Genomic DNA, 24007 nt, shown 5'->3' on the forward strand with positions numbered 1-24007 from the left:
CTTTGTTTCTCTTATTTTCAATTCCCTTCTGAACCTTCATATTCAGCCTGGTTCTCCATTGCATTTTCCACCTGACATTTATCGTAAGCACACTCTCTTCATCTTAATTTCTGATTCTTTTGTTATCCAGGGAATTCTGGTTTTGCATACACTTCTATTTCTTTTTGTGGAAATATATCCTGACTATGCCTGAGTCATTTCTTCTTTGAAGATAATCCATTGTTCAGGTGCAGTTTATCCTGAAATATCTTAAATGATCTTAAATTCCACTTAATCTTGGCATTGACTTGTTACAAGCTACAACTCTCAACATAGATCAGTGGGAATACTCCGGCCTGAGAATGGTGGACCCAAGCTCCAGGACAGGACTTGAACACAGCAAAATGCTGAGAGAAAGCTCCTTATGTGAACTATTATCCTAGAGATTAAACGTGACACCTCATTGTTCAGGTGTCCATGAACCTCAACTATAAGCAGGAAGCTCTCCAGATGTTCCTCAATGATATTTATCCCTCGAACATTATTACCATGTTTGCCCACATAATAATAGTCATTTCAAGTGTAGAACTGGCTGAAAGAGGTTTTGGGATGTGAAAAATGCTATTTATATACACAAAATAAATCATTTTGGAATTACTGCGGAAGCATGTTTTACATCGAATTATTTCCGCTATCAAGCATGTGCACTTAGAAAAACAGATTGCAGAAAATAGTTTATTTGCCAAAGTTATTTTTTGCACCGTCATTGAAATAGTTTACGATTACGTTTGAGTGAAATATCGGTTACTATAATCTCTGGTTTATAAACCAACGTTCAAAACCGCTAGTGCTATTTCCAGATTATTCTAGAAGCTGCAATAATGAAACACCTCAAGAAGGGGGAAGCTTCATCAGGAATTTGTAATGTGACGTTGTAGCGTTTACAGATTAAGGTATAGTTAGCGAGATATAAAATCCCTCATTTATCCCTCTCTTTAACTCTGTAGAAGAGTCGCACAGGCTCAAATGTTATTTCTGTTTCTCCCTCCACAAATGCTGCCAGAGCTAATGAGTTTTTCCGGCATTTTCTGTTTTAAATTCAGATGTCCTGAATCGCACTATTTTGCTTTTAAGATCCAACTTGCGATCGGCTGTTACATTTCACAGGCCTATTGTTCAACGACTGATAGTATCATTGTAGATTTTGATTAGAAATGTTTCACATTTTTATCACTACTTCATGCCCATTTCTGTAATTAAAAACAATACAATTAGTCAACTCAATTCTGATAGACAATGATTCAATCCTGGGTATAACGGAATGTCACTGCCTTCGAATAATCCTTTTCCTGATAAACGTTGAGTAATTAGATTTAGTTAATAAAATATTACGTTATACACATATATTAACACTTTCCATATGTTCTCCCCTGACCAAGAATTGAAGGATTACTGATCACCTGAAATAGACACCATTTCATGATGTGGACTGGGGATGTTCCATCAACCTGCACCCCCATCATTGTAAAAATCCACCCTTCTGATACTGTGGGATGCGCTTAGCTTTGGAGAGATGTCTGTTCTTCACTTTTTGTTTCGTTCTTGGAATGTGAAAGTCGCCGGTGAGGCTAATATGATTGACCATTCCAAATTGTCCTTTAGAAGATGGGGTGAACCAGCCTCTTGAAGCGGCTGCAGTCCATGTGGTGTAGGTACACGCTGTGTTTTTTGGGGAGGGAGTTTTTTGGCCCATTGTTTCAATGTAACACACTGCAAGGCAAAGAAAATGTGCAAGTTGATCGTGTTCTGATCCAAAATTAGAAATATCCTCTCATGAGAAGAGCATGGCACAGTTTCTATCTCCGACATTCCCAAACTATCAAGTGTTTTGTTCGTTATTTGAGTCACGTACTAAATCCGAGTGTTAGAAAGCAGAGAACAATTTAGATTGGAGCTATACCCGTTCCAGGTGCTGAATTCGATTATCTGTGTACATGAAGTTTACATTTATTTGATATTTATAACCTGATGAATTAATTTGTACCCGGCCGGTATCATTCATTGGGCGTGTTGGTGTGTTTTCTACAGCACAATAACCATCAATTCGGCAGAAATGGATTACAGCATTTTAAAAATATGGCAAGATGATTGGTGCAATAAACACTGCTGCTGCAAAATAAACCTGTCAAATTAGTTGGTGTAATCAGAACATTTGCATCTACGATCTTCGTTTTCGAGAACTTCTGCGACCATTTTCTTTTATTCAAACATTAAATGTGCCCAAATTATTGAGTAAAGTAATGAGCTGATCCAGCAGATGTCATCTAAAGATGAAAGGAATAATAATGTGACAGTTTGTGAAAGTTAATGTAAAGTCGTCGATGAGCAAATCCACATTTCTTCGCATTCATTTCTCAAAGGTAGGCAGGTGTATATTTCTCCTCCGCTTTACCTTTTCAGCACATCAGGAAGCCCATCCTCTATAGGAGAGCCGAGGAAAGTGTTCGCTTAGATCTTCAGAGAATTGTTTCTTTCGCCGTTGTCTCTAGTTTCTGTGTGAGAAGAACTAGGAATACGTTTTAATTATAAATGCACAATGAACAAGAGACACCATGTAACTTGGACCATTTGTTTATACATATGGGCACGTCAATGTCAATACTTCTATTTATAGACAAGTATCCAGGTATATTTTTAGGTATCAGTGTAGTCAGGTCTTATAATCATTTTTTTGTATTTAAACTGGTTGTATACAAATGTGTTTTGTAAAGTATGAGTCTGTATGCTACGCATTCGCGAGGATGTGTAGGAATGGATGACACTAGATGTAAACATGTGTTTATACATAGGCATATATACACATGATTGTTGCATGCATATACCCAAGCAGAATATTATAGTCCCCCAAAACAACATAATACTGTACTTCAGAATAAACTTGTCAGATATCCCAATCAGTAATACATGAAAGAAACATGAAAACCTCTTCTCACACAAATGGACTTACGAAAGTGACCCAAGAAAAATTAGAGAATTCTCTTCCTTCAACTATGTCCAAAACAGACTATTAAGCATAAAGATAGTCAGCAATTTCAAACAGTTAATTCCAAAAAATACATTAAATTAAACTGGTATAAAGTGGAAGGAATTTCGAATTTATATTAACGTGAAATTCACTTTGTTAGAAAGGAGGGGAGAGGTTTGAGGATACAATTATATCTATAAAGTGAAAGAGAAAGATTTGAAATGACAGTGACGATATCCGATTAGAGAATCAAGTAAACTTCAGCAAAATCGAGCCTCGAAACTCAGCAGTGGGCAGTGAAGGGACTCGACAAGCGAAACATCTGGGCAAGTTAGGAAATGCTGGGTGGTACAGAATAGTGGAGAAGCGGTGGCTGGAGAATTTGTGATAATGAAACCAAAAGGAGAAAAAAGCTCCATCTTTGACAAAGGTAATCTGGACTCGAAATGTCAGCTCTTTTCTCTCCTCACAGATGCTGCCAGACCTGCTGAGATTTTCCAGTATTTTCTCTTTTGATTTCAGATTCCAGCATCCACAGTAATTTGCTTTTGTCCTGTGACAATGAAATGTATTTTCATATTATTTTGAATTGCTTTATTCGCGAATTTATTCCTGTTAATTGTCATTGCTGTGGAGAAGGTACACATTAAAACATGACCAGTACCTAAAATAGGGTAATACGAAAGCCAGAAACTCGAATCTTCCCTGATTGTTGGCAGCTTTAACTCTGACAAAATTACCAGTGCTAATTCCCTCCCCCCTCTAGTGTGTTAAATTAAATTTTGACAGCAATCCTGTTATTAGTTTTGTTGTGAATTGCTGTATATTTGAGCTGTGGGCCAATCTCACTTGAAGGGGTTAACCTGCCAGTGGGTTGTGCGCAGGGCGGTGAGTGCGCAGGCGCTCTGTCTCAGGTAGCAGTCGGAGTTGGGGAGCAGCGCTTTGTAAAGCGCTTCTGTGGAGCGGAGACAGCGTGACCTGCAGCAGCCAGCCCTAGCCTAGAGGCAGCCAAGGCGAAGACAATGTCCCCTGCACAAAGATCAAGCTGAAAGCAGCCGGACGCTCACTGATCCTGAGGGGTGGAGGAGAGGGAAAAGGCGCCAGCAAGATAAAGCGGAGTTTCTTCTTAAAAAGGCAACGAGAAAGTTTTTGAAAACTTTTCCAGTACTTTGCAGAAGTTTGTACGTTTCAGCCCTTAGTGCATTTGAGCGGGTTGCCTGCCCCTGGCTGAGAGTGGCCGTCGGTTGAAGGCAGTCGTTGGGCTGCTGGATGTGTTACTTTGTCAAATTAAGGGGTGGATGTGTGAACAGAAATAGCCAGTTAGTGGAAAGTGGCAACTCGAGAAGGAGAGGCAGTGATCGCAGCTGGGAGCTCCAGGATCGATTTGCTGTCGGCGGAGAAGTTTACTGAAACACATCAAACCGAACACCAAAGGGAGAAAGTACTTTGAGTGAACGATCTGATTTATTTCAAGTGGATTCAGTGATTCTGTGACAGCCCCTGGAGAAATGGCTGAACGGCGATCCTGCAGAGCCGAGCTCTGACAAACAAAAAATACACCATTGATGAAGTGACACTGCATCTGAAAAACAAATTGTCTGTCAGGTAAACTCATCAGTGCCCAGACGGTAAATACGGTAACACTGAAAATAAAATACAGCTGCAAAGAATAAGATTGCAAAATCTAAAGCTAACTCCAGTAAAAGGACAAGAGTGTGATATACGGTAACGACCACAATTGCAGTAAAAAGGGCGAAGAAGTTGGCCGAGTGTGTGTGAGAGAGAGGGTGAATTGCAAACTAGAGGAGTGAAAGGACTGGAGGAAGTGCGAGAGGAGTGCGGATCTCTTCATGTGCTGGTGTTGGGAGTGTGGAGTTATGGATCCAAACCTGAAAGAGTTTCAATAACAGGTGCAACATGCTCACACAAGCCAGCTCCAGTCCTTCCATTGCCCTGCAATCCTGAGAACCAACTGTTTCGTGCTTGCTCTGTTCGTTTCTTCATCCGGAGAGTCTTATTCTAAACAGCACAATAGAGGAACTCTGATTAACCCTGACAGCCTGGATATTTACCCCGTATTCCTGACCCTGAAAATGCAGGTGAGTGTTCACCCCTCTTCTGGCCTGTTCCTTTTAATGGAAGGAGTTAGGCAAATGAATGAGAAGTATAATGGATGAAGATAAAACGCTAGTTTGGTGTTGAAAATTGTCCCATTGTTACCATAAATTGTTTGTTTCTGATAGCAGAATATCGCAGGGCGAGTGTAGTATTGTTCTGCTCTGTAGGTGTCTGTTTACTTTGTTTGGAGTTTGTGTTTGCAGATTTGAGAAAGAACATTGATAAGATGGCTTTATCACTCAGTCCCCTATCTTACCTTTCATCAATACTGCATATAATTTTTGCATTCCCCCAGTGTCATGTTCCTCTTTCCTAATGAATCTATCACTGTTATTTTACATCTGAGTTCACACCTTTCAAAAAAAAATGACTGGAGTATAACTCCTGCAATCTGTCATTTCAATGGATTTGGAACAGGATCCGCTAGAGTACAAATATCAGCTTTGGAGGATTTCAGTAGAATTTGAGTTGTGTACCGTTTAAGTCTTCTCAAAATCCAGTCCATGCCATGCCTTGCTTTTCCAGACAAATTACTTTTGCTGTATTCCACCTATTCAAACATTACGTGAATATTTTTAAAAATGTTCATCCTTCGAGTTTATGAACCAAATTTCCAAGTGTACTGTGTTGTTTATCCTTCCTACGCACACTTCAGTCTAAGTTGATTTTTTTCCATGTAATACATCATTAGTGGCCGTTTTATTTATGTCGGTAGTCGATTAACTCGTGTGCTCTCATTCAGAGGGCACCTGGAGCCTTGACTCCCCCAAACATATCTATGGTTGCTGACAACAGACAAAACATTAACGGAGCGACTAGTTTTCCATTGGAGAAGAAATTTTCTCCTTGAAAACTGACATTCCCACACATGTGCCTTCCAGCTGTAATGGTTGGCTTTGGTTGGACGTGAAGGGAGATGTTAGCTATAACTGGTGATGGTTGGACTGGTAGAAATGGATTTTAAAAATTCAATAAATTATGCTAAAATTGAAACATGGGGAGTGACAGGCGATCACTGCCGGTCACAGTGATCGAGGAACAATCCGTGAAATTGATCCGTTTGTGTGTGTGTGTAGAGGGCAACCCCACTCCCTCATTCCTACTCCAGGGAGGGAAGACCCGCCATTTCCAGAATTGGACTCTACTCTCCCACCCCCACCCCAGGGAGGGAGGAAGCTCCCTCACCTCACCCCACCCCACCCCAGTGAGGGAGGAAGCCCCCCATCCATCCCTACCCCAGGAAGAGAATCCTACCCACCCCGCCCCAGGGTAAGAACCCTTCCATCCACCCTCACCCCAGAGAGGGTGCATCCCATCCACCCCTACCTCAGGGAGAGAGCACCCCCGTCCACCCCCACCTCAGGAAGGGAGCTCCCCCACCCACCCCTACCCCTCCACCCCCACCCCAGGGTGGGAGCACCCCCGTCCACCCCTATCTCAGGGAGGGAGGCCCCATCCACCCCTACCTCAGGGAGTGTGCCCCCCCTCCATCTACCCCTACCTCAGAAGGGTGCCCCCCCATCCAGCCCTACCTCAGGGAGGGAGCCCCCATCCACCCCTACCTTAGGGAGGGAGCCCCCTCCACCCCCACTCCCACCCCCACCCTCCGGAGGGGCCCCCCATTTACCTCCCACTCCAGGGAGCAAGTCCCCCACCCACCCCCGCCCGAGAGGGGGAGTCCAGTTCCCCCAGTCCGGTTCATTCAACTCACGTTCCCTAGAGGGTGGTGATAGGGACGTAATCTGTCCGGATCAGTCCCTGGCTCCAGCACATCTTCTGGCTGATTAAATCACTTCACAAAGCGCTTGAAACAAACAAGCACCGAGCTCAGGCTCCAGCTCTCTAAACGTGGCGGGACAGGGGAGCTGGCAGCTCGGAGCATTTTCACCACTTTCCCCGGGAGGAATCTTTGGAAGAGCAGCCGTTCATTTGTGTTTACTGAGTGCGCCAGTGTAACGTGGTGCTTGGTACTGAACATCATAGAGCGCTTAAAGTCAAGACTTTTTTCTGATTGTTGTAGAAAATTATATTCAAATGTATGTCTTTCTTCGAGTAGTTAAAACTTCTGCAGTTTTTAAAAATAAATGATTTCCTGACGTGTGGTTCTATTACTAAACTAAAAGAAAACGTGTAAGTTTGTGTAATGTTTCAGGTAAAGTCATTAAAGAGAAGATATTGTTCATTTATTGTTGATTTAAAGCAGATCAGCGTTAAGTCAGATTGCGGGCCCTCGTTCAGACAAGAGTCCCTCCCTTTCTGTTGCCTCTCTCAGCACAGCACCGCTACTTCCTCAGTGCAACAGTCCCAGTTAACTCCGCTCAGGGCTGAGCACAGATTTAAGGACGGCATTTAGCATCACTGGGGCTTCGGAAATCCCATAGAGAACTCGAACAGAAATGAACTGCTGCCGACTGTGCTTTGTTAAACAATTCATTACATTCAGCGTGAGCTCACTCACTATTCCCCATTATGTTTTTTCTAAATGATAAATGAATTGTCCTGGGTCCATAGATTCCCATTGAATGGTTTATTGGCCACGAGTGATCCCCTTGTTTCTTTTTACAACGAAGGGGAAACCTGTTCGACCTGATACCAATTTTCACGGGTCTGGTCACGCAGATTTTGAAAACATTATCGGGGATTTGACATCAGATTTTGCAGGCAGGCACGATTTGTGTTTCGACTCGGTAAAAGCGCCGCTATAAGTGTAAATATATTGCTCAGTACCGAGCATTTTCTATGCAGGAGCAGTGAAATCAGCAGAAATTGAAGTGATCGCTCGGTAATGTGCACTCCAGTGAACCCAATACCAGTCATTTCTGTCGGGTCAACGAAGCTTGAATTATGTGAGTGGCCACATTTCATGCAGCAAGACACAGAATGAAGGGACAAGGGGAATTCCAAGAAACCAATCATACCCGGGTTCTTTAGCTCCAACACCGAGTTCATTCATCCGCACAACTTTCCCAGTTCGTGTGATCGGATTTCACCAAGTGCCAGAGCGAAGCTGTAGTGAACGTTGCCTCTCGCTGGCAGAATTCTGTTACTGCAGCTCCTTCCTAAGCAGGAACTCTGGGGAGGGCAGGGGGGACGCACCTTCTAACTAAAATGGTTAGCTAGTTCTGCGCCGCAATCAGTCCGAAGAACAAAGCAACATAAGATGTTAATTCATATCGATTGTAAACCAATAATCGACACAAAGAAGTGAATCTCCCAAAGTGATTGATAACTGTTTGTTTAATCCGCGGGTCAAATCGCAAAGTAGCATCAATTTCCTGTTGTACAGCAATCTTGATCGACTGCCCCAATCCTAATTTATCACCAGTCCTCCCATTACACACAAATCCTGTTCCAATTACTCAATTTCAATATTCCATCTGGTCCTATGACAGAGGAACTCCGATTCAATTACACCATTGCCTTTGTCCCATCCAAGTCCAATGCACAAATCCTGATTAATTTTGTATTATTATTACCTTAAAACTTCTCGATTTGGATCAGTTGGAACTATAAGGTGAAATTTCATCACTTAAATTAGAAATGATCACGGTTCCATCCCCCAACCAATACTAAATTGGTGTGGGAATCTCTATTCACATTCCCAGGCTTGAGAAGAAAAAAAGGACTAAGCTCCTGATAACTATTCACAGAGCTCTGTTGGGGATAGAGTATTTGTCTGAATGTTGGGTCACTGTAAGAATGGGCTCGGCCGTTATTGCCAGTGATCTGCCAGCACTTCTTGTCTTGGACACATATGTAAATAATGACGATATGTATGCGATGCTGCAGATTAACTGGTTTCAGTAGAATGTAGAATGTACAACTTGCAATAAAAGCAAAATACTGCAAATGCTGGAAATCTGAAATAAAAACAGAAAATGCTAGAAAAATTCAGCAGATCTGGCAGCATCTGTGGAGAAAGGGACGGAGTTAACGTTTTGGATTTAAATGGTCGTTGTACCAAAGTAAGTGATCAATGTCTATCAGAAGAGATTCACTCACTCGTGTTCACATGCTGATTACGTTTTAATGTATCAGACGACAGACTGTCTTGTAGAGTTAATTATAAGGATTTGAAAAGTGAAGCTTGGAGTTCCTGCCATGTTTAAACTTCACTTTTTAACACAATGGATTATAAAGCTGGAACAGTGTTAGATTATATCTTTTACCTGTGTGTGCTTTGGGTGATTTTACATTTGAATTACGCTTCACACTGTTTGCATTGATGCAGACCATTTAGTTTTAATGACCTATAAGCATGTGAGTGAATTGCAGCATTGTGTGTGGTGTGTATGTCTCTCTACATGTGTGTTAATGAACATAAATAAGTAATCGAGTTCAGTCCAAGGTATATATGAACATCTTGAACTCATAAGATGTCCAGCTTTATTCCTGATTTTGACAAGCAGTATAATACCAGTTAAATTATGCTATTAACAGTCAAAAAGTCAACGAGGACTATTGAACAGTACTAGAAATGGAGATGAAATACTAAAAGTGAACATTTTCTGTAACATATTTGCTTCCTCAAATAATGAAACCCATATAAAACAAGTATTTCTAGAGTTTTAAACACATGTATAGTAGATGTATCTTGCCTACATCATCTGATTTTAACTGCACTTCATGCCTATTTATTAAGCCTAACTAAAAAAAAATTCTGGTACAAATATATTGTTTAATTTTAAATGTTTTTAGTACTCTGACCTGGCTGATGCTGAATTTCTTGAGTGTTATTGCAGCTGCACACATCCAGGAAACTGGTAAGTATTCCATCATGCTCCTAACCTTAGGCTTGTAGATGATGGAGAGGATTGGGGCTGTTAGGAGCTGAGCCACTTGCTGCGGAGTGCCCAGTCTCTAATATGGCGGGTAAAATCTCTGGTCAGCAGTGATTCCAAAGGGATTGATGTTGAGAGACTCAATGGTAGTGGTGCAGTTGAATATAGAGGAAACGGTTGAATAATTTCTTATTCAAAAGGTAATTGACTGGAATTTATATCATGTAAATGTTCTCTATCGCTTGTCTGCCCAAGTTAGGGTATTATCTAGATCCTGCTGTAGGTTCAGGCTGGGACTTCCACTGTGAAAAAAGATAAGAGCAATAATGTTGTGGGAAACAGCATCAACATGAACATACATCATTGTTCCTTCATAGTCTCTCATTCAGAATCCTGGTGTTCCCAGACCTGACACCATTGTGGAGACACCTTCATCAGGAGGATGATGATAAAAAAGGTCCCCCATTTCTTCTCAGAGCAAATTGGAATGGGTAACAATGGCAGCCATTTCCCACATTCTGAGGATAAACAAGTATCTTAATGTTATAAATGAGTTTTTAAAATAATAAATGTACTTTTAGAAAACATCATCATTTATTAGCCTGATTAAATTTTTGAAACTGCTTTTGATATTTAAAATATCTTTTTTGGTTATTTCAGTATTAATTCATTAGTTTTTTCGTATAACCATCTGTAACCAGAAGGATTATGGAAGGATTTACACAGATAGGCTGGAATGGGTTAGCTGATTAATTATAAACTGCAAAATATTGAATAAACAAATAAAATATCAAAAATTATAATTTTCCAAGCCTGAAAGTTGCATGCCTGAAAGCATGCTAGAAAATAATTTTTGTACCTAAACATCTTGTAGCTGTTTTAGACTTTTGTGTATTCATGTTTTTCTGTTCCTCTAAGTGAAATAAATCATAACAATATGTTTCCCCCTGAACTTATAGTATAATTATTTGTTTTGTGTTATAATACTCCATGTCATTTTTGAGTTATCATTTGGGACTGTGCAAGTGTCTTGTTGTTCTGAACCATTGGACAGCTTAGACAAGTGGAAATACAATTTTTGAAGGCAGAAATCTTGCATGGCAAACCTTCCTAACTGCTTTGAAGAAGTAAAACTCAGAATTGATACTCAGGACTGACTTTTAAGGGACATCTGGACAAATACATGAATAGGATGGGAATGGAGGGATATGGTCCCCGAAGGGTTTTAGTTCAGCCAGGCAGCTTGGTGGGTGCAGCCTTGGAGGGTCAAAGGGCCTGTTCCTGTGCTGTAATTTCTTTTTGTTCTTTGTTCTTTGATAGTTTTGACAATCTATATCTAGACTTTAGATAGAGTTCCACATCAATGTTGCAGAAGCTTAAGGGAGTCGTTACGTTAGTTATACCTTAGAAGAAATTAAGAATTTGCACAAAGAGAAAAAGTAGTAAGAACTAATTGGGCAAGCAATATCTAACTTGAGAGATACATCAAACTGAATGCTCCTGTGGGCTTGATTAGACCAAATTATATTCAAAGGCCTAATTTTACAAAGAAAATATAATTTTGGTAAAATTTTCAAATGATCTTGAACAATAGAATAGGAATTGTGAAATCTACCGTAACTGTGAGGAAACCATGGCAGCTCCAGTTAAATTTGCAAGTGAGAAACCAGTTCAACATGTAGATGGTATTGTACACTGGGAGATACATTCAATGAACGGTTTTGGAAAAGGTTGGGGACAGGCTGAAAGAAATGTCAAAGCGTCTAAGCATGTCCAATCTATACAAAGCAGCAATCAAAATATAAACAGAAAACTAAGCTGTATTGCCATGCAAATAGACCAGGAGTTTGGTATTTTAGATTGGCAATAGATTTGAATACATTATTTAATTCTAGTCAAGAAAGCATAAGAGAAGAATCCAAACCCAGGAAATGAAGAGAGTGGGCCAAAGGTTGTGTCACAAGAGCTGAGTTGAGATTTGGATTTAGTAATAGTCATCTGTCCATCTCAGGATGTCATTTTTGGATTGAAGATCACCTGTTGTGGCTATAGAAGTCGATTCATAAGCACCAATTCTTTCCATAGATGGCACAGATGAATAATACTGGCCCGAGGATGAGTGATTGTGTTTTTCCTTCTACCAGGCTCTCTTTTCTTTTATTCTCTGCTTTTTCCACACCCTTCCTGACTGCTTGTTTCAAGGTACTCTGGTCAGCAGCGTTTCCCATGCATCCACTCTGATCCTGGTCAGGCTGAGATCTCGCTTGCAGATGTCTTCACATCACCGATATGGATACCAGTTGGTCTTATGCTGATAACAAGCTCGCCACAGACCATGTCTTTGGGAATGCAGCTGTCATCTATTTGGTCCACATGACACATCCAGTGGAATTGCCACTGATTTGAGAGGCCAGACATGGTGGGGAATCCTTGCACACTGGTGTATGTCCATATTCAGCACTCTGTCTTGCTAGGAGAACAAAGAGCAATACAACACAAGAACAGGCCCTTTGGCCCACTAAGTCTGTGCTGACACAGATGCTTCTCTAATCTAATATTTTCTTGCTTCAGTGTGGTCCACTTTCCTCTATTCCCTGCTTATTCGTGTATCATCCAGATGCCTCTCGAGCATTGTTACAGAATCTGCTTCTACCACCTCATCCAGCAGTGTGTTCCAGGAATTCATCACAGTCTGTGTTGAAAACTTGCCTCTTATATCCCTTTTAAACTTTCCCCTTCTCATTTTCAATCTATGCTCCTGAGTAATTGACCTTTTAACCCTGGAAAAAGGACTCTATCCAAGCCTATCACAATCTTGTAAACCTCTATCAGGTCCCCCTCATCCTCTGATGCTCTAATGAAAACAATTTGAGTTTGTTCAAGCTTTCTTCATAGTCCATATCCTCCAAACCACGCAACATCCCGGTAAATCTCTTCTGCACCCTTTCCAATGCATCAACATCCTTTCAGTAACGTGATGAACAGAATTGTACACAATACTCTAAATGCAGCCTCACCGAAGTCTTACAATGCTGCAACATGATTTTCCAATTCCTATATTCAATGCCCTGACCGATAAAGGTCAGCATGTCATATGCCTTCTTGACCATCTTGTCCACCTGAGTTGCCACTTTCAAGGAACTGTGAATCTGCACGCCAAGATTCTTCTGCATGCTAATATTTCTAAGGGCTGTACCATTTACTGTATACTTTCCTACTGCAGTAGACCTCCCAAATCGCATCGCCTCACATTTGTCTGGGTTAAATTCCATTTGCCATCTTTCGACCCAGCCAATTTATATCCTGCTGTATCCCCTGATAATCCTCCTCACTGTTTGCTACTCCCCCAATTTTTGAACCATCTGTAAATTTACCGATCAGATTTCCTACATTTTCCTCCAAATCATTTATATATGTTACAAACAACAGAGGTCCCAGCACTGATCCTTGTGGAACACCACTTGTCATAGACCTCCCTCCCATTAGAAAAGTACCTTTGCATTGCTGCTCTCTGCTTTCAATGCCCAAGCCAGTTTTGTATCCATCTTACCTGTTCACCTCAGATCCCATATCTGTATACCATATAACCATACCTCTGTACCAGGCTGCCATGAGGAACCTTAGTAAAGGCTTTATTAAAGTCCATGTATACAATGTCCACTGCCCATCCCTGGTCAGTTTTTTTGTCATTTCTTTAAAGAACTCAATCAAGTTTGTGAGAAATGACTTCCCCTTCACAAAACCATGCTGCCTATTGCTAGTAAGCCTATTCTCTTCCAGATGTGAGTACATCCTATCCCTAAGAATCTTCTCCAATAATTTCCACACCACTGATGTAAGGCTCACAGGCCTGTAATTTCCTGGCTTGTCTCTTCTGCCCTTCTTAAACAGAGGAACAATGTTAGCTACTGTCCAATTCTCTGGTACCTCGCCCATGATGTGGCTACAGAGGATAGAATACCCAATAATTGTTTCAAGCAGTGGAAGATGTTTAGCTGCTTTTCTTGGAAAATTGTCTGTGCATTACTACTGTAAAGGACAGTGCTGAGAGCAAAAGTCTGCTACACGTGGAGCTTTGTACTTTCAGATGCTTTGCTGTTTGTCTAACTCACCTTTGCACCTTTGACATGATAACTGCAGCCTTAACAATCCTGTGCTATTTTTGCTTCAAGGAACAGGTTGCTGGTAATTGATGATTCAATGTCTGTGCAACTTTCAACAACACGAAAGTGAGGTTGTTGATAATGCCTGTGGAGTTTCCATATCCTGATATATTACTTAGATTTGCCTGATATTGATTGTCATTCCAAATCCTTGCAGGCCCAAGGAGAACCGATCTACATGGTTTACAAGTGAATGTCTGTATGGGATTCCAGCACAGTGTCAGTAACAAACAGTTACTCACAAACAAGGAATTTACACACTTTATTTTGGCACTCAGTCTATCCAAATTGAACAGTTTGCCATCAACTCTGATATGCAGGTAGTTGCCCTCATTTGAGCCACCAGAAGCATACAAAACAGCATGGAGAAGACTATGCCAAAGAGAGTTGGTGCCAGGATGCAGCAGCCCTGCCTTACTCTGCTACTGATTTTGAAGAGGGTCATGTGTTGCTCCATTGTAACTAATGGAACAGTGCATGTTCTCATGAAAAGAAGGAATGACATCCCAGATGGTAGCTTAATTTCCACAGCAGTTTGAAGGGTTTGTCTATGCCTACGAGGTTAAAGATCTTGGCAAAATCTCTAAAGGCAATGTGATCTGTGCTGTTCACAACTGTAAATGCCAGGCTGAGAAAATCATGTTGACTATCCATCTGCCAGCTCTGAAGCTGCACTGACACTTAGGATAGATATGTGACAGCAGGCTCTATGAGCAAAGACTTTTCTCACAATACATAACAAGAAGATGCCTCAGTAATTATTGCAGTCTCTGCAATCAAAAGGTTGACAAGGTGACTTTCTTTGCAAAACATAGATATTATCTTTGAGCAGAAAGAGAAAAGTCGTTAGAGGTGCTGCAGCAATGCTGGTTTTCCACTTTTAATGATTTCAGGTGGAATGTCATCATTACTTGAGGTTTTATCACTGGTGAGACAGTCAACAGCATTGTTGAGCCGAACTGTGGTGGGCTCACTGCCCAGCACCTCCACGAGAGGAAAGTTTTGAATTGTTCTTCAGTGACCAAGTTCACCATTGTGTAGCAATTGAGTTAAGGCACCACCCACCTTTCCATTTGCTTTCTAGGTCCAGTGATCACCGTTGTTTGTCCTGAAGGGAATTTATATGTGTGCTGCTGGGCCTGTTGCTTTCTTAATTCCTTTTTAAAACCTGCTGCTGAATCCGAAGATGTATGTAGCTGCAAAGTTTGAAGCAGTATTGATTGGCGCAGTGCCAAGCAGTCTGCTGAGGCTTGTCCCTGGTAGTTCTGAGAGCAGCTAGAATTTGTTGCAGGGTACTTGTTTTAGTTCATGAGGGCTCTCCTCTTGCAATAACTGACTCCATTTTAGTCCAGTAAACCCAAGCCAATCACCTTCCTCTGAGCTCTTTTGCCACATACAATGTATGCAGAACAATGGAAAGTGCTGCGCAGATGCTCCCACTTTGGCCTTGGATGTTGTTGTCTGAAAGAAGCTGATTAAGGATGTTAAAGAATTCCTGGGTTGATTCTGGTCAGTGGTATGGCAAGCGTTGATCTGAAGATGATCTTTCTTCTTGGAGCGATATAATCTCCTTGGCTGAATTCTGACCTTGCTGCACACCAGGGAGTGGTCAGTGTCACAGTCAGTGCTGTGAAAGCTTGATTAATGAGGACACAGTTGACAATGGAAAATAATAAGGTTTAGCTGATGGCAGTGGCATGATTTCCAATGTCTTCAGGACACGTTGTGGTACGGCTTGGTTCAAGTAGTTGTCACACAAAGTCAATGGTAAGAGCATAGCTCAAGCAATCACTGTCCATTTCATTTATTTTGCTGAGTCTCTGATGCACTGTGCATGTTGGTCAAGCTGTGTAGTCAGTAACCATTCTTGCATTGAAGTCTGCTAGAAGATATATTCTCTTGGTTCCAGGAAGGCCTCAGATGGTAGTGTCACGTCTCTTGCGGAATTGATCCTTGACATCTGAGTTGGTGAGTGTTGGGATATAGATGCACATGACATTAACCGGTCCCATGCTTTTTGACAAGCAAAGAGTAAGAAATCTGTCTGAACTTTGTTAGCAGGGTTCAGCAATTGCAAGTCCTCACATTCTCTTTATAATGTCCTCACATTCTCTTTATAATGTCCTTACATCCTCTTTACGTTGTCCTCACATCCTCTTTACATTGTCCTCACACTCTCTTTATATAGCCTCTTCATCAGCAAGCCCTTTGTATTGGCAAGAAGAGGCTTACATATCTGCCTCTCTTTTTCGCAATGTTTGCATTATTAGCCTGTAGTGAAAGGTGAGTGTGAGAGGTGACCACCAGACTAACCATTACACACTACCCACCATACTAACACGTTAAGCACCATGTCAGCCAGAGAAACATAAGATTTGGATATAAAGGGCAGAATAACAACATTTGTAGTTATTACAAAAATTGAGATTTTAAGTGATTTCATAAGGACAAAGACCCATTATATTGGGGAGATTGATGTCAGATCAAATTCACTGTGGAGAAATGACAAATGATAGGCTTTCAAGAAAGATTAATGAAGACATATAGACTAAATGGTAATATTTCAAATGAAATAAAGAAGCAAAAATTATTAAAATTAATAGATCAAGAGATAATAAACCTACGTAAGTCAATGATGAGACTACTGTTGAATATTTTGTGTACCTTCAGCAAAGATTTGATGACTCGACAGGATACAGAAGCGATTTACTAAGATGATATGAGAAGAAGTTATACAGAGATAATAGAGAGGTCAAGAGAGACCGGAAAAAATGCAGAAAAGATTTACAAGAATATTACCAGAATTTAAAGGATGCAACTTTCAGGAAATAAAAGCAGGTTGGATACCATTTCTCTGGACATAAGACAGAACGGAGATCTGATAGAAATGTATAGGATACTAAGCAGAATAGAAAATGCTAGGCAAGAAGATATGGCGACAAACTGTAAAATGGTAAGTTTGGGGCTGATGAAGTCAAGTACTGCATAAAAAATACTACCAGGAATGATCATTTCATAGTGAGGCCAAACACTGGCATACAAACATAAGAAAAAGGACAAGAGAAGTCCAACTTGCTCATCAAACCTGACCCATTCTGACACGTTGCAACCTACTCATTGCACCAACCCCATCTCATTTCCAAAGTGAAGCAATGACCTTGAAGCAAAAACACAGGCAAAAAATCCTTTAACTAGACGATGAAGATAAACTAGGACATTTATATCCAAACTACAAAGGCAATCAGGCAAGTTCCAGGAAACTGCAATGACTGAAATTGTTATTCTAAGTTTGAAAAATTGGGGAACTGATCAGATGCTGTGTTTTGAGAACTATAGGTTTTGATGGAAAGATGGGGCGAATGGCATTCTTCACCTGTGTCGTAACAGGAATCTGCCACTGTGTTACAAAAAACAGATTCAATTATCAGATTGTTGGCTGCAGTGTTTCTTCAAGGAGCATTGATTTTGTAAATGCCAGTCCAAGTTGTGTGACAGAAAGGATTTGTGCCTAGATGAAGAAATGAAGCAAATATTGGGGTTATTAAGTAACTCTTCTAGTTTCCCATTACGGTTATGAGAGTCTGAATCTTTTTTGTGCACTTCTTAAAATGAATATTAGCTGCTGATGGATGCTTTAGGTGGTGTTCATTTTTATAAGCGCATGCACTCTTCACTCAAAGGGTGGTGAATCTCTGGAATTCTCTGCCCATTGAAGTGGTGGAGGCTGCCTCGCTAAATATTTTTAAGACGCGGGTTGATGGGTTTTTGATAAGCGAGGGGATTAAGGGTTATGGGGAGAGGGCGGGAATGTGGAACTGAGCCACGACAGATCAGCCATGATCTTATTGAATGGCGGGGCAGGCTCGAAGGGCTAGATGGCCTACTCCTGCTCCTATTTCTTATGTTCTTATGTTCACTCAAGTTTATGTGGTAATTTTTCCTCAGCTACAAAATACTTTTGATTAAAGATTAGGAAATTATGGAAAGATGATTCACAGGATTTTAAAAAAGATATAAACCCTCTTCAAAGGCAGTTGAAACAGGTAAATGTATTTAATGAAGGATAAGAAATGACCCAGCCAAGAGAATGTTGGAAGTAATAATTAAGATGATGTACATCATAAAATGTGTTTTAGATCTCATTTTTATTTGTGGTCTATTAGTCTTGACAGTTTGTATATGGCATATAAAGTATGTCATCTAAGCACATTGCTGCATGATTGAAATTATTTGATGAGTTTAATGGGTCTATTATTTGTAGTCACAGGGTAAACACAAACTGTGTGTTGAACAGCATATTTATCTAATGGGTAGAACCAATGTTGACATACATTTGCAACTGTGTTACTTGTGTATTAATTGGTAGATTCAAAAGGAGGGGAAATATTGTCTTGTGGATGCCTATTTGACCTTTTGGCTTAATCTTTGTCTCTTGAGTAAATAAGGTATTTGTTCTAGCCCCATTCCAGGACTTGAGCACATCATTTATGTCGACACTCCAGGTAGTACCAAGGGCATGCTACATTGTCAATACCTTGTTCTTAGCATGAAGTATTAAAGAGAGCCCTCCCAGTCTGATCCAATGGTTCAGCTCGATGCTAAAGATCACAATGTACTGTTTGAAGAACAGAAAACTGTCTCAGGAAATATTCTTCCTTCTAACAATGCCACCATAAATGCAGAAACTGGTTATTCAACTTAATTTTAGAATCTAACTAGGTTCAAACTAACTGTCTAATTTGCCTGTCTAAGCCACTGTACTTCAAGATGATTTATTATAATGAAAGAGCTTTGAGAAATTATTAAGCAATGCGATAGAGAGCTACATAAATGTAAGTCTTTCTATATCTCTTTTCTTCTCTCTCCATCACTCTGGGTCATCAGGTTACTGGCCCTTCTATAACTGGAAACAGTCTTCCTTTATTTGTTGTATCCCTTCATCATGTTGAATACTTATATCAGATCGCCTCTGACTTTTCTCTGCTCTAAGCCAAGCTTCTCAAGCCTCTCCACATAACTGAAGCTTCTAATTGACATTTTAATATTTGATCATTTTTGAACTTGAATCTAGGATATTTTTTCTGTGATACTAGCTTGGATTTTCACAAAGTCAGGATAATGTCATAGATCTTTAAAAATGGCAGCCAGAACCTGATTCTGGGATTCTTAACCCCATTCCCAGGGTCTCAGATTTTCACCTGTGCCTTCTAAGGGTGCTCCCATGGCAAGCTATAGCATTTACATGCCCATTCTCCCAGCATACACAGTGTAGAACCATTGAATGTTATTGTGACAGTATAGTGCGTAAAAAAGTCTTTCAGAACATTCCACATTTTTCAAAAGCTTTTTACTACAGACCAATACAAGTGACGATCATGCAAACCCTTTAAGTTAATGATAGCAGAAACTGCAAACACTTGAAACCCTTCTCTTGTGCTAATAAACATTGTGTGCAATTGACAACATAGATCAGAGAACCTGAGCTGTCAATCAAACAGTATTTTCCTTTGGATTTAGGTACTTCAACAGGCTAATGAATTCCTGGGCTCTCAGCAAACCTCATTATGTATTCTTTGCTGGGAACCCAGAGATATATTAGAGCATGAATGAGCATGGGGGCCATGTTGGGGGGGAATTAGAGAACATCAGGTGTCATGGATGGGGAGTGTTTGTGGTGACAGGTGAGGGTGGAGGGCCTTACTTTGTTCATTGTAACTGGGAAGATATCCCATAGCACCATGGTGGGCCTTTTTAAAGGCCCTTGTCAGTACTTGGCAGACCTGGTGGCCATCTGTGAGCTCTTTCCTGGGTTGGCTGGCCTCAGTGCAACCTGCACCCACCCCTTGCAAGGAAAAGTTTGCACGGACTTTCTCCAGGGACGGGTGCACAAATCGTGAAGTCTTCCACTCTTGCTACCCATCTAGAAGATGAAAATCCAGTCAATTGACTCAGTTTAAGCCCTCCTGAAGTTGCTTTATCAGGATATAATAAAACTAAGTAAAACCCCAGTTGCCTCTGGGCTGCCATGGGATATGGAATAGGGACTAGGTGATAAATGACTCAGTTTTGTCTCTTGAATCTGAAGTCCACTGTTAATAGGATTAGCGTAGCTACAAGTTGCAGATATCGGAGTCTAAATTCCCAGCGAAAACCTTAAGTCTCTACAATCTACATTTTTAATACTTAAGTATGTTATCCTCCTTGGTGAAGTAACTTATAGTGATAGGCAGAATTAGATTAGACTTTAAAATGTCAAAAAACATAAGAGCCTTTACTGGTGTGGGTAATGTGCTGATTACTTGCTGGATCATGACTTTGGGGTTCACATTTTGCTTCTCCTCATACATGCGCATTTCAACCTCAGTCATCTTCCAATTCGCCACTGCAAAATGGGGTGTGCTCTTTTCTTTGATGACAAGCCCAAATTTTACTCCACTTTGAGCCTAACTTTTCGTTTTCATATAATATAATGTCTGGCTGCTTTGAGCTGTCATTTCTTTCAGTATCAAGTTTTTTGCTGGTTTCCTAAGCTGATATGTGTCCATCAATTGTTAGAAAATGTAGGAAAAAAGTGATTCTGGGATTATGGGGTACAAAAAGTAATAATTTTAAAAATAATTTTAACCTAATGAGTTGGCTTGCTAGAGTATGAAATACCTGATGAGTCTTAATTCATGGTTAAATCAGGGAGCCTCATGCTCCCTATTTAAAGCAGGTATGTCAGACTCCCAGCCCACATTTCAGTAGGGAGGAACTGGACAGCTGGCTGTGTACAGATGTATGGTATACATAAAGTAACTTGGTGATGGCGCTTTTCGCCTCATGGAGTTATCGCAGGTAGAACCAGAGCCTTTCATGTATCTTGCCTCATGTCATCAAACAACTATCTTTGTGCTCCAATCCTTATCATTGATATTCTTCAAACTATTCAAGTTTAAAATACACAAAGTTATTTTTGACCAGGCAAATTATAGAAAATAAGTGATTATTTTGAAAGCTGCATCAAATATTCAGAAATGAAATGGTTGCAAAGTGTTGACTCAAAAAGAAAACATATTTGAATCTTTCATTAAACATAATTGCCAACATAAACACTTCACTTGCAAGAGAAAACAGTTGCATGGATGGGAAAAAAATCAAAAAATCAATATAAAATCAAAGCAGGAGTAGACTATTCTGTCCGTTGAGCGTGCTGCACTGCTCAATAAGATTATGGCTGATCTGATTGTGGCCTTAACTTCACTTTCATGCCACAACAGGCAAGATACTAACTGTACCCAACCAGCCCATGTTGCAAACGTGCACATGATCCAACATTAGCTGCGATTCTATGATTTGCTAAACCATCCTGAGTGTGCTAAGAATTACGCTGATAACCAACTCAAGATCATCAGTTGGATTCACAGTGTGGTGCACTTACACATGCTAAAAGCTACATATGTTGATACATATTGCCCTATTCATTGTAGACAGAAAGAACATGTACATATATTGCACCCGTTTCCACTAAACAAAATAAACAGCCATTTCCTCATAAACCTGCACGTTCTTGTCAATTAAAAAGTAGAATATATTCAAGGCTGAATTAGTCAATAATCCAGTCTCCACTGTACACCAAGGAATAGAATACCATGCCGGTGGGATCTTACTGTCATGCTGAAGGCGACTCCCTCATGGTGAGCCAACTGGGCCACCAGAAAGCACATCACAGAGGAGCCAGAAAATCCCACCCCGTAGAAAATTGGCTAGCTTTTCTGTTGCTGATTGCTGTTGTTCAGAACACATGCACAACAAGGATGAGGACAGCTGTGGACTCAGCTTTGATACTCCACCAACAAGCAACTTGACATTCCTAATTTACAAATTAAGAATGGCTTTTCATCTTACACCCATCAGGACAATTTTCAAAAATACCAGATGTAAAGAGAACAATAATGTATACTTCTTGAGAAGACTGTGTTGATTGGTTGGCAAGAGGACCCTGATAGAACCATTTCCACGGAGAATGCACCACTTAACTGATGACTGACAGTTAATTGTTATGCTTTGTTGAAATTCAAACCAGACAGGTTGGCTTTGGACAAAGCATTACCTTTGGGGGATGTACCAGAGAATGGCTGTTTATTTTGTTTAGTGGAAATGGGTGCAATATGTGTACACGTGCTTTCTGTCTGCAATGAATAGGGCAATATGTAGCAACATATGTAGCTTTTAGCATGTGTAAGTGCACCACACTGTGAATCCAACTGATGATCTTGAGTTGGTTATCAGCGTAATTCTTAGCACACTCAGGATGGTTTAGCAAATCATGGAATCATAGTTAATGTTGGACACTGTGCTTTGAGGTTTGCAACATGGGCTGGTTGGGTACAGTTAGTTTCTCGCCTGTTGCTAACGGCAACCGCTGATTGAAACAGTTGGCTGCCAATCTTTGGGATGTATATCTCACATACCTGGCATCACACTGGCACCGAAATTCATACACCATATTACTCATTTGTGTGATAAGCACAACACCTTTTTGGCTTGAAGGCAGCATTGTGTTACTGGCAAATATCACTTGTGTTGCTCCTGCACAGTAGTAATGCAATATCACAGCTTCACCTGTTGCTCAAAATTTTTGCGACGCCTTACTAGTTCAGGTAATCTGAGGTAGACTGGTCACTTTTCTGGACCCAAGTGGTAGCCTTAGGCTCATTCATAAGTTTGCGTGATATCCAGTGAGCAATAATCTGATCAGAATAGCCATTATCTTGCAGGATGACTTTGATGTGCCCATCAAAGCTTTAGCATCAAGCTTACACAGCCAGCAAGTGGCTTAGGCCCTATTTACAAGGTTGCCTATTAGGCCTTTATTATAGCATGTGGAATAGGAGTAATCCCAATGCTTTTAGTGACCTGTGAAAGTGAGCTTGCAGTAGACCGTAGAAGAGAACTCCTTGGCATGTCTCCTAACTAGCACTTTAAGCAAAGAAAATGCTCCAATTCAAAGTTGAATTTGAGCGCAGATGGAGCCCATTAAAGTGTGTAAGGAAATTCTTACATGCAGTTATAGATTAACATGTTCAAAATATGCATGGGTAGGAGGTTGGGTGTCATTCCATTGAAGGTGCTTTCCTTGTGGAACCCAACAAAAATGTTTGCAAGAGCTGGACCTAGTGAGGATCCCATGGCAACACCATCTATTTGGACATACATGGTGTGTTTAAACAGAACACAACTACGCAAGTTGCTGAGTTCATAAATTCAAAGAATATTGGTTCACACAATTACAGCAGATCGAGATAGCATGAGATAGTGCTGCAGTGTAAATGTCTATGGCTTGCTTGAGCAGTACATTGTTGAATAGAGTAGCAATGTCAAATGAGCACATGGACACTCACTCTCAATATGCATGTCATCATGTATGTGGAAAACTTGCTCAAAACTGGCTGTAGCAACTCACTCTGCTGCAGTCTTGCTTTACTCAGTGGCAAAAGACTTCCATGAGAAGAATGAACACTTTAAGGAGGTCCTCAGATCATTCCTGTAGAGATTATACATCTCCATCAACTCATGGGAGTCCTTAGTTTGTAAGCCACCAAAATGGGAAAGGCTTAACCAGGGCTACATAAAACATATGAAGACTTCATTGGAAAGTGCAGAGGCAAAGTTGAGGCATCAGAGGGGATGCAAAAACCTTTAACCACCCATCTACCCAATGCTTCAAGTACGAACGCCTTGCATGTGGTGGAGTTTGCAGATCGCACTTTGGAATTTATCCACCACCTCAGAACTTGTTAACCAGAGTGGGAGCAAGTCATCCTTGATCCCAAGGGACTGCATAAGAAGTAGAAGTTAATCTGTATCATAACTCCACAATTTGAACTACTTTCATCAGTTTTCTTCCAAACTCAGAATGCAATACCTGTAAACAAAATAAATAATTTCAAATGGCAGAT

At 40.6% G+C, this 24007-nt stretch overlaps 1 protein-coding gene across 1 annotated transcript in view; it reads left to right on the plus strand.

Moving 5' to 3' along the window:
* Window positions 1–3938: 3938 nt before the first annotated feature.
* wnt5b (wingless-type MMTV integration site family, member 5b) overlaps window positions 3939–24007 on the plus strand; it is a 120131-nt gene continuing 100062 nt past the window's right edge. Inside the window, exon 1 of the mRNA XM_080190914.1 lies at window positions 3939–5103. Coding sequence (XP_080047040.1) covers window positions 5098–5103 — 6 coding nt within the window. The 5' untranslated portion in view covers window positions 3939–5097. The remainder of the gene's footprint in view (window positions 5104–24007) is intronic.

This window comes from Carcharhinus amblyrhynchos, chromosome 6, assembly GCF_965287045.1.
Source record: "Carcharhinus amblyrhynchos chromosome 6, sCarAmb.v2.hapA, whole genome shotgun sequence".
NCBI classification, from domain to species: Eukaryota; Metazoa; Chordata; class Chondrichthyes; order Carcharhiniformes; family Carcharhinidae; genus Carcharhinus; species Carcharhinus amblyrhynchos.